The sequence below is a fragment of the Brugia malayi genome (genome assembly GCF_000002995.4).
Source record: "Brugia malayi strain FR3 genome assembly, contig: Bm_v4_Chr2_contig_001, whole genome shotgun sequence".
Classification (NCBI taxonomy): Eukaryota; Metazoa; Nematoda; class Chromadorea; order Rhabditida; family Onchocercidae; genus Brugia; species Brugia malayi.
In genome coordinates this window covers 13,279,206-13,292,351 of record NW_025062476.1, presented here as the reverse complement: position 1 = coordinate 13,292,351, position 13,146 = coordinate 13,279,206, and the positions used below count along the sequence as shown (strand labels likewise).

Here is a 13,146-nt window from a genome sequence, read left to right as displayed (position 1 = left end):
GTTCATTTTTGTATATATACAAAATATTACCACTATAAGCTGATTATATATTGATATGAAAACATAATGCTTACTATTGTAATAACTGGCAAAAACAAGTTTATTTTCATTCCAGCATGAAATTTTAATCTATTTCAATTGGAATCTTTTTGTTTTTTCAAATTGAAACATGCTTGATTTATTCTTTGTTATTGTACTGAGTACCAATCTTTTCTGTCTTACATTTTTCGAGCATATTTTTTAATTCCTACAGTTGAAAAAGTGAAGTAAGCATTTAAATATTTATTCATATTTTCTTTAGTAGTGAAGTTAATTTCTTGGTATCATTTACAACATAATAACTTTATCATTCCCAATGTATTTTATTTGTTTTTCTTTAGTAACGTTTCTTTGTTTGAATTCTCCTCGATTTGTTGATTCGGCTATAAAGCACATCGTACTTTTTAACATACTGAAATATGAAATTTCTTTTTTTTTTTTTTTTTCTTTTTGTATGAAATTATAAATATGAAATTCATTTCTTCTTTCGATTATGTTATCATGAACAGATTATTGTAGTATTTATGGATGCTTTTAATGAAATTATATACAAATTTTTTTGAAACATTAAATGGAATGCGATCAGAATGAGATATAATTTTCTTAAATAAGAAATAATTATGGTACTTATAACCGCTGTAATGACGTTTCATATGCAAATTAAGATGATCGCTACGTGAAAATGATCGACAACATAAGGTACAACTAAATGGACGATCACCGGTATGCTTTCGATAATGTCTGAAAAAAAAAAAAAAAAAAAACTGCAATAAAATTATGCTAAAAATTAAAAGCTATTAAAAAAGAAAATTTAATAATTATATTTTATTGCTTCAGATTGCATTATTTAATAATCTATTAATTTTTTCTTTTTTTTTTTTTTTACTTTAAATATTCAAAAAATATAGCATTACTAATATATTATTTAAATTGTTAATTTTTTTTTTTTTATAAAAATTGAATGATTATTAAAAAAAAAAAAAAATGAATTTAAATATTACCTTGTTAATTCATCACTTCGTGCAAATTTCCATAAGCATGATGGCCAACTACAATGATATGGTCGTTCACCACTATGTGTTCTCATATGAGCTTTTAAATGTGAACTTTTATTATATTTTTTTGAGCATCCCGGATGATTACATTCATAAATGGAAAAATTTTTTTTCAACAATTGTTGTCCATCTATGTCTTCTTCTTTTTCATTTATTGATGAATTATTTTTAAGTAATCTGTAAATTCAATTTTTTTTTTTCTTTTTATTCATTTATTTTTAACTCAAAAATATATAATGTTTATTTTAAATCTTTATTATTTCCTTTTTTTTTTTTAAATTTTACTTAATAAATGGTGATAATTAATTTACCTTGTTAACTGTAATATGGATGATGTGCTCATTGTATGAATTTTGCATGATGATGATGATGATGATGATGATGATGATGATGATGATGATGATGGTGATGTTGTTGTTGTTGTTGTTGTTGTTGTTATTGTTGTTATTGTTGTAGATAATTGATTGATAGGAGGATTGTTTATTTTTGCATCAATTAATCCATCGATAGATTGGGAGTAAATTGAAGATGAAATAGGCATTTGTGTTATTGTTTCAAGTTTTGATGAAATAAATGATGGATAATTAAAGCTTTGAAATGTTTCTTCTGCTTGATAACATAACATTTCATTTTCATTGATTATTTCATTCTGTTTAATTTTATGTTTTTTTGGTATTGGTGGCAAACTGAGAACAATTGGTGGATCACGTAATGTCCAATCTGTACTACAAATCTAAAATTATAATTTCATTATATTTTTTATACAAATTTTTATTTCCACTTATTTTTAAACTTATCAAAAAAAAAAAAGAAAAAAAAAACTTATAATACAAATATTTTTATAAAAAATTAGAAATAAATATTTCGAAAATTATATACGATAAAAAATTTTCTTATATAATATATCATTATTATTTTTATTATTATTGAAAGCAAAAAATTGATTTGTTGAATCGATCATAAATATTGGAAACGAATAATTTTGTAATGCAAAAGATTCAATAATACGGAGACCGATAGTTTTTTTTTTTTTTAACAATTATATAATATCACAAGTTCCAGTCATTTTAATTTCAGGTCAATCAATCAAATTATTCTTATTATAACTCTCTTTCTCTCTCTCGCTTACTTAATATTCAAATTAAATTCTAATATTTGTTATTTAGCATCTATTATTTATTTATTAATTTATTTATTATTATTATTATTATTATTATTATTATTATTATTATCACTATTATTCCCTTAATATTCAAATTAAATTCTAATTTTTATTTGTTATTTACCATCTATTATTATTATTATTATTATTATTATTATTATTATTATTATTATTATTATTATTATTATTATTATTATTATTATCACTATTATTCCCTTAATATTCACATTAAATTCTAATTTTTATTTCTTATTTATGATCTATTATTTATGTTTATTAAAATTATTATTATTATTATTACTATTATTATAGTAACAGTAGTATTATTGCTAATCATCACCATTATCATCATTAAACTCTTGTTATCAATTACTATTATTATCATTGTCATTATCATTATTAAAAAAAAAAAAAATAAAAGGGAAAAAGTTGAAGATCAAACTTGAAGAGCACGAGAGTGTTGATGATTAATTTTAGCCGTATCAAGCGGTGATAAGGAAGTGAAGAAGCATTGTGTATTTGTAATACCAAAATGTTCTTTGTCTAAGAATTCCGAAATATCTTCCCAAATCTGTAATTTCAATTATTTTAGTTTAGAAAAAAATTAATCATGATATTATGATAATATTTGATAATGAACATATCGTTTCACTAAAATTACTACAAAATCATTCAAAAGGAAATGATAATGATAAAAAACATTCATATATTTAGCAAGTGATAAATATATTTGTGATAATAGATATTGCTGATTAGTTTTGTATCGTATTTTTTTTACAATTTGTGTGACATTAATTTCAATTTTTTCCTTTTTGTTTCATAAAACTTTTTATTTATTTACTGATTTCTCGTAGAGAAAGAAAAAAAAAAAAAAAAAAAAAAACTGATAATATCATTTAAATTGGTGATCTTAAAAGTAGTACCAAAATATTCACATAGCACTTTTTTACATTATGTTATAATCATAGAATTTCATATTTGTTAGATAAAATGATAAAAAGTTTTTTTGTTTATAAATGATTGTCTTTTTTATGATTTTTTGAATAAGTGATAGTAATAAAACTATATTAATAATAATAATAGCAATAACAATAATAATATTATATTAAAATTTTTTGCAAATATTTCTATAAAACTTTTCGAAATTCATCAGACATTTTTTATCGCTAAAAATTTATTATATTTTTATTTGTTATTTTATTATTATATTTTTATTATCATGTAATTATTATTATTTTTTATTACTATTTAATATTATATTATTATTATTTATTACTATTTAATATTATATTAATATTTATTATAATATTATTACTATTTAATATTATATTATTATTATTTGTGATAAAATTTCTAAATATTTTTTTTTTAGAATTAATGAAAGAGCGAATGCGAATGATTTCACTAAAATGTAAGGAAAAAAAGAAACAAACTTCATTTACACCCGATGCTGACTGTTTGCTGCTATTCATAATATTAACTTAATTGTTCGAGATCACTTGACAAGGAAAAAAGTGAAATTTATTTCAGAACAAGCAGAAGTAACAATAATAATGTAATAATGAACTGCAATAAAGTAATATGTTAGTAATATCAATATTAGTAATTATAATAATACTGGTAATGATAGTCGTAACTAAAGGTGGTAATAGTAATAATAGTAAAGTTTAATAATAACAATAGTATTAATAATAATAATGATAATAATAATAGTAATGATAATAATAATAATAATAATAATAATAATAATAATAATATAATAATAATAAAGATAATGATAACAATGATAATATTAATAATAATGGTGACAATAACACTGGTAATAATGATAATTATAATAACAAATAATAATAGTGCTAAAAAAATAATAATAATGTATTGCATATGAACATTCCAAGAAGATTTTTGATTCGATACTAATAATAATAAATAATAGTGATAATGGCAATAATAATAATTACTGCATGATAATTAATGCAATGATATTGTAGATATTATGGATCAAATTGCTGTCATATCATATCATATCATAACAATATCATACCATATCATATCATGACAATATCATATCATATCATATCATAACAATATCATACCATATCAATATATATACCATATCATATCATAACAATATCATACTATATCATATCATAACAATATCATACCATATCATATCATATCATAACAATATCATATCATATCATAACAATATCATACCATATCATATCATAACAATATCATACCATATCATATCATAACAATATCATACCATATCATATCATAACAATATCATACCATATCATATCATAACAATATCATACATATATATCATAACAATATCATACCATATCATATCATAACAATATCATACCATATCATCATATCATAACAATATCATACCATATCATATCATAACAATATCATACCATATCATATCATAACAATATCATACCATATCATATCATAACAATATCATACCATATCATATCATAACAATATCATACCATATCATATCATAACAATATCATACCATATCATATCATAACAATATCATACCATATCATATCATAACAATATCATACCATATCATATCATAACAATATCATACCATATCATATCATAACAATATCATATCATATCATAACAATATCATACCATATCATATCATAACAATATCATACCATATCATATCATAACAATATCATACCATATCATATCATAACAATATCATACCATATCATATCATAACAATATCATACCATATCATATCATAACAATATCATACCAATATCATATCATAACAATATCATACCATATCATATCATAACAATATCATACCATATCATATCATAACAATATCATACCATATCATATCATAACAATATCATACCATATCATATCATAACAATATCATACCATATCATATCATAACAATATCATACCATATCATATCATAACAATATCATACCATATCATATCATAACAATATCATAACCATATCATATCATAACAATATCATACCATATCATATCATAACAATATCATACCATATCATATCATAACAATATCATACCATATCATATCATAACAATATCATACCATATCATATCATAACAATATCATACCATATCATATCATCATAACAATATCATACCATATCATATCATAACAATATCATACCATATCATATCATAACAATATCATACCAATATCATAACAATATCATAACAATATCATACCATATCATATCATAACAATATCATACCATATCATATCATAACAATATCATACCATATCATATCATAACAATATCATACCATATCATATCATATCATAACAATATCATACCATATCATATCATAACAATATCATACCATATCATATCATAACAATATCATACCATATCATATCATAACAATATCATACCATATCATATCATAACAATATCATACATATCATATCATAACAATATCATACATATCATATCATAAACAATATCATACCATATCATATCATAACAATATCATACCATATCATATCATAACAATATCATACCATATCATATCATAACAATATCATACCATATCATATCATAACAATATCATACCATATCATATCATAACAATATCATACCATATCATATCATAACAATATCATACCATATCATATCATAACAATATCATACCATATCATATCATATCATATCATAACAATATCATACCATATCATATCATAACAATATCATATCATATCATATCAGACATTAAAAAGTAATTTTATACAAATTGAATAAAGAATTGAATGAAATTAATCAATTCCGTTATTACGTAAGAGTAAATGTCAGTGGTAATGACAATTTGACTGATAATCGAAATAAGAAAATATCTTTTTTTTTCTCCTCTTCTTCTTCTTCTTCTTCCTTCCTTTTTCACAAATTATGATTTTCATCAATGTTTTGTAAAAGAAAGCTACTCTCTCTCCCTCTCTATCTCTCTCTCTGTCCGTCTCTCTCCTCTCTCTCTCTTTCTCTTCTTCTTTTAGTTATAAACAAAGTGAAACATTTCTTTTCTCTTCTCCCTTTTTCTTTCTTTTCTTTTCTTTGTTTCCCATTTTATTTCTTTTTTTCTTATTTGTACTTTTATTATAAAATGATAAATTCAACAATTTGTTCTTTTCTTTCCAATCTTTTTTTTTCTTTCCATTTTAAAATTCTTTCATATCTAAAACTTTCACTTTAACTTTTTATTATTTTATTAGAAGCAAAAAAGAAAAAAACGAAATTTTTTTCCTTTAAAAATGAAATCTTTCTCTTATCTCTCTTTCTTTTCCCCTCTCTCTCTCTCCTTCTCTTTTTTACTTTTAATTTAATTTAATATATATATATATATTTGAAATGAGAATTTATATTTTAAAAGAAAAAAAAAAAATTGAACGAATGATAAAGTGATAAGTCTTTAAAAAAAAAAAAAATAAATTTTTTTAGTTCTTTTTATCAAAAATGAGAACAAATTAATTTTAGCACTAAATTTCATTATCATTAATTTTTAGCTTTATTTATTGATAATATTTGATAATCTTTTCATAATATCATTCATTTAAAAATTTTTTTTTTCTTTTATTCAAAAAATATTACCCAATATTTTTTTGTTTTTTTTTTTTAAATTTTTATCACTAATATTATTGCTCTTTTGATAATGTCAATTTGTTTGAGAAAAATGAAATTAAAATGTTTGCTTTTATTATGCTTTCAATTTATTAAAAAATAAATAAATTAATTAATTAATTAAATATTAATCAAAAAAAAAAAGAAAAGCAATCAAAAAAAGCGGAAAAAAATTTACAATTAATTTAATATTTTTGTATAAAAATATGATCATTTTTTAATCAAAATTTATAATCAAAATTTACAATTAATTGAATATTTTTATAAAAATATAATGAATTTTTAATCAAAATTTATAATTAATTTAATATTTTTGTATAAAATTATAATCAATTTTTAATCAAAATTTACAATTAATTTAATAATTTTGTATTAAAATATAATCATTTTTGAATCAAAATTTATAATTAATTTAATATTTTTGTATAAAAATATAATCAATTTTTGTTTAACATTTAACTATAAAGATATTATAATAAAATTTAGTGTTTAATTAATAATATTTTAATTAAAATTGTTATTTTGCATTTCTTTTTTCATTTCATTATAGTTTTTAATAAGTTTATTCAGGTATTGTTTTCCTTTTTTTTTTCTTCTTTCCTGATTATTATTCCAATATTCCGTTCTATTTTCCGGAAAAATTATTGTAAGAATGTAATAGTGAAATGAATATTTGAATATTTTTTATCTTTCTTTGAAAAATTTTTTTATTTCTTTTTTTTTTTTAGAAATATTTTTTTTTTTATTTTCTTTTCTTTGAAATGATAATAACATTTATTCGAATATTAATATTATAATTATTGGAAAAATTTATTAAATAAATCCGATATTTTACAAAATTTATTCTTTTTTTTTAAAAAATTATTATATACGCTTTTTTAGTATTAATTTTTTATTCTTAGTGTTAATTTAATATTATTTCTATTATTTTTTTTTTTAAATTACATTTGGAACTTTTAATTTACTAATTATTACTTTAATAATTATCAGTAATTATAGTTTTAAAATTGTTTAAATGAAAAATTAAATTCATCAATTAAATTCAAATGAAAAATAATTTCATCAAAAATTAAATTCATCAATTTCTCAGAATTATTGTGTTTTTTTTTTTTTTTTCTTCTTTTTCAAATGACATTTATTAATACATTTAATTTGAGAGAAAAAAATTTTTCAAATATTTAAAATTTTTTTTTATAAAATTTTTTATGAAGCTAAACAAATTTATTGTAATAAATAATAATCAAAAAAAAAAAAAGAGAGAGAGAGAATTTATGTTTTCTCGGGAATTATTTGTCTATTCATTTCATATTTCAATATTTCAAAAATTTGCCTAAAATAGAAAGTAAACAAATTAAATTTGCCTGAAATAGAAAGTAAACAAACGAATTCTTTTTTTTTTCAAGAATTGTACAAAAAATGTTTGTAAAAATAGATTAACAATTATACGATAATGATAAAAATTAATTTAAACGATACGAACGGTTTTAATCAAAATTTGCGCAGCTGTTTATAAAATAAAAATTTCTCTCTCTTTTTTTTTGTTTTTTTGTTTTAAAAAAAAAAAAGAACGATCAAAGATTAATTTTGTATAAAAAATTAAATAATTAAACAAATAGTTTTTTTTTTTGTAAATTTAGTTTAAATTATTTCATTATGATAAGGTTGCTTATTAGCTTACATTCAATAATAATTATTCTACCACATTTGCAAACATTTAACTTACTTCATAAGGTAAGTAATTTATCATTTAATACCTTATCCATTAGTCATTTTTTAACTTATCAGTAAATTTTAATTGCTTTTTTTTGCAAATCATTTAATTTACTTTTATAAGGTAAGTAATTTATCATTTAATACCTTATCCATTAGTCATTTTTTAACTTATCAGTAAATTTTAATTGCTTTTTTTTGCAAATCATTTAATTTACTTTTATAAGGTAAGTAATTTATCATTTAATACCTTATCTATTAGTCATTTTTTAACTTATCAGTAAATTTTATTTGCTTTTTTTTTCTTTTGTTATATAATATTTTTGCTATAAATGAATTTGATAAATTTAAATGTAAGTTAAAATTTGTAAAAAAAAAAATGGATATTTAATTTTGTAAGTCAAAAATTTCATTTGATATTTTATCATACTATTACTGACATTTTATAATGAAGTATTTAAATGATAAGATAAGATGTGATAAGTAAAGATTTTTTTTTCTTTTTTTAAAGATATTTATTACCAGGTAAATTTAAAAAAAGCAAAAAATTAAAACAAAATGATTTGATGATATAAGTAAGTTTTGTCTTTCTTGTTCTTCTGATAATGATAGCGATCGTGATAATGATAATAATAATACTAATAATAATAATAACATTAACAATATTTATTTTTAATTAAATTAACTCATTAATTTATTATAAATTAAATTAGCTCATTAATTAATGAGTAATTAATTCCATTCACTAATGGAATGAGTGGCACTAATCTTCGAAATAATTTTTAGTAAAATGTCAAAAAAAAAAAGAAAACGAAGTTCTGCAAAATTATTTTAAATCTTTTAAATGAAATTTAAATAAAAACAAGCAAACAAAATAAACAAACAAACAAAAAAAAATAATTCAAAACTATATTTATAAATTAATTCAAATAAAATTTGATCGAATTTTTTTTTTATCGTTTGTTTCTTTTTTAAAATACTTTTAAAATTTATATTTGTGAGTTCTTTTGTTTACTTTATTTTTACTAATAATTTTTTTTTAGCCACATAATGTGCCATGCTCACAGCTAATTATATTTGGTGATGATTTAACAGATGATGGAATTGAATTTAGCACACATTCGCATGGCTTTGCAAGAAATTCAAATGGCCCAGTATGGCCAGAATATTTGAATAAAATGCTTCAATGTGATGAGATAAGTAATTTTAAAAAATAAAAAACAAAATTTTTTACTAATTTTGTTTTTGTTTCTTTTTTGTTCAAATAATTGTTAATATAATAAAATAATTTATTTTTAATTAATTTTGTTTGTTTTTTGTTTTTGTTTTTGTTTCTTTTTTTGTTCAAATAATTGTTAATATAATAAAATAATTTATGCTAATTTATTATATTAGCATTTTAAAAAAAAAAAAAAAAATTCATTTTTTTCATTTCTTTTCTTTCGTCTTTTTTTTTTTTTGTTAAATTTAATAAATAATTATTACTCTTAATTGTTTACAGTTTTAAATTAATTAATTAATTATTTACTAATTGCTGTTTATAATTTTAAATTAGTTAATTAATTATTGCTTACAATTTTAAGTTAATTAATTACATGGAAAAAAGAAAGATATAATTCTTTTTTCCACAATTTTTTCATTCTTTTTTTATAATTAATTAATTAATAGGATGCAAAAAAAAAAAAATTTATAAATAATTTCATCCTAATTTTTTTTTTTTTGCTTTTGTTTTTAGATTAATTAATTGATAAAATAATTTTAAAAAAATTAGAAATAATTTTGAAGAAATAAGAGGAAAAAGAAGAGAGGAAAAATTGGCAAATAAATTTTTTGTTTTTTGTTGAATTTTTTTTTTATAAAACTGACAAATTTTTATTTAATTTCATTATTTAATTTTAATTTAATTTTAATTATTTAATTTCTTGTTTTAGTATATTAATTATGCATATAGTGGAGCACAAAGTGGTTATAATAATAAATTTTTCTCTGATTGGTCAGGAATACTATGGCAAATTGAATATCATTGCATGAATCATCGTATCATACCAAAAGGTTAAAAAAAAAATTTAATAAATAAATTTATAATTATATTAGTATTTAAAATATCTTATCTTATCATATCATATCATATATCATATTAAAAATTTCAATTATAAAAACAATTAAAAAAATTTGTTTTCTAAAAATGTTAAAATTTAATTTATTTGATTACAACATTCTCTTTTTTAATGAAAATATTTGTTTTCTAAAAATTTTAAAAAATTTAATTTATTGATTAAAATATTTTTTCTTTAATTTTTTGTTTTTTTTTTTTTTTTTGGAAGAAGAATAAATTAAAATAAATTACTTTGATTATTTTACTTTTTTCTTTATGAATTAAATGAATTTTGATTAGTTTTCACTTTTTGATGATAGCTAATGCAATAAGCTATTTTTATTATCAATGTTAAAAAATTTTTTTTGTTCAATAAATTAAAACTGAAATTAATTTAGCAATATTTTACATTTTAGATTCATTGATTATTTTACAAGTTGGTGGATTATCGGAATTAATATTGCATCAACAAAATGATATCACTGATAAAAGAATTAGCATTGATAAGATTAATGATAATATAGCAAATGCTGTGTTAGGTTTAATCAATACAGTGGATAATGGTTGTTTCTTTCTTTTTTTTTGTTTGTGAATTTTTTGTAAACTTAATTTCAAATTTAAAAAAAAAAAAAAAAATTGATAACATCACTATCATTAAGGAAACATTATTATTATTATATTAATTACACAAATAATAGTTTTATTTTTTGAACTGATTAAAATATATAATATTTGCAGCTAAAAGCTTTCCGTCTCACAGAATTTTAATAATTTAGATTAAAAAGGATGAAAAAAATAATAATCTTTTCCACTTTTTCAAAGCTAATTTAGCTGAATGATAGTGTCACGTGTTTTTTTTTTGAATTTAAATATATTTCAAATTTTTTAGATGTGTTTTAAAGTTAAACGCATTTTAAATTTAAATATGTTTTAAACTTTTATTTTAATGTGTTTTAAAAGTTTGTATATGTTTTAAATTTAAATATGTTTTAAATATCGATTTGCAACGATCATAAAAAGAGGAAATAAATAATTTATCATTTTTCTTATAAATGTTAAACATTTTTCTTTTTTTTAATTATGAAAAAATTTTCAAGGTATTATCATAATTATGAATTTGATTGATCCATATGAAACACCTGGTTATGCAATGTTAATCGCAAATGGAAATGATAATTTGAAATTATCTTCAATGATTTCACATATCAATTCGGTATATTAGCATGTAATAATAATGATAATAATAGTAATAGTGATAATAATAATAATAATAATTAGCGATAATAATAATCATAATGATGATGATGATGATGATGATGATAATAATAATAATAATAATAGCATTTATTTCATATTGTTTACATTTTTATCCAGCACAATTACTACTAAAAAATGATAAGCGTTATGAGAAAGTATAAAACTATGATTGGATATATCACAAATTTTTATGCAAATAAATGAAAAAAGTATTAAATATACCAGTAGCATTCAATTTAAATTTTAATATAAAATAAAATTTTCAAATGTTCAAATTATTTTTTCATTTCTTCGTTTTATATTTTAGAAACTTTGGAGATTAATGACAATCAAAGGTTATGACAATCGACAAATTCGTTTGTTTGATTTGAATGGTGCAATTGTTGATGCTATAAGAGGTTTAAATACAAATGAATCATTCACGTATCAACAAAATAATATGACGTACGTTTGTTTACAATGATTTCGCTAATTTTTTTTTTTTTTTTTTTACTAGATAGCGGTTCAATTTTGAAATTTAATTTCATAAATGTTCAATAAAGGTTCAATTTTAAAATTTAAGGCATGAGTGAAGAAATTTTTTCATTTATCATTTATTTGAATGAATGATAATAAAAAAAAGATATTAACTTATTCAGTGATTAATAATTCTTAGATCACCTAAAGCAGATCAATGGATTAGTAATTTTTAGATCACTTAAAGTAGACTAATGATTAATAATTTTTAGATCACTTAAAGCAGATCAGTGATTAATAATTCTTAGATCACTTAAAGCAGATCAGTGGATTAGTAATTTTTAAATCACTTAAAGCAGATCAGTGGTTAAATAATCCTCAGATTACTTAAAGCAGATCAATGATTAATAATTTTTAGATCACTTAAAGCAGATCAATAATTTTCAGATCACTTAAAGCTTTCGATTATGCTTATTATAATCAATGGTATCCATCAACATTCATACATTATAAAATTGCTCAAAAATTGGTCAAATTTTTGGAAGATTTATGAAAAATAAAAAAAAAATGATAATTTGTTAAAGTATGCATATTTGAATAATATTTTATGCTAATGTCTTTTTATAAAAGTATTAAAATTGTATGAAAAAAAAAAAATAAATAAAATTTTGATTCCGATATAACTGAAATGTCTTTTAAATGAATAAAA

The 13,146-nt window shown here is 19.3% G+C and overlaps 2 protein-coding genes across 2 annotated transcripts; one reads left to right on the top strand and one right to left on the bottom strand.

Moving 5' to 3' along the window:
* Positions 1-327: 327 nt before the first annotated feature.
* On the bottom strand, positions 328-3,728 carry Bma-klf-3 (the record flags this gene model as incomplete). The annotated part of the gene is made up of 6 exons (XM_043079431.1): positions 328-451; positions 667-780; positions 1,041-1,271; positions 1,406-1,827; positions 2,699-2,827; positions 3,690-3,728. The coding sequence occupies 6 exons, from the start codon at positions 3,726-3,728 to the stop codon at positions 328-330; spliced, it is 1,059 nt and encodes a 352-aa protein (XP_042935365.1).
* Positions 3,729-10,656: 6,928 nt separating this feature from the next.
* On the top strand, positions 10,657-12,990 carry Bm17578 (Uncharacterized protein; the record flags this gene model as incomplete). Its single annotated transcript, XM_043079430.1, has 5 exons — positions 10,657-10,681; positions 11,141-11,287; positions 11,822-11,937; positions 12,289-12,425; positions 12,885-12,990. 5 exons carry the CDS (start codon positions 10,657-10,659, stop codon positions 12,988-12,990), a joined length of 531 nt encoding a protein of 176 aa, XP_042935364.1.
* Between the last annotated feature and the right edge of the window lie 156 nt (positions 12,991-13,146).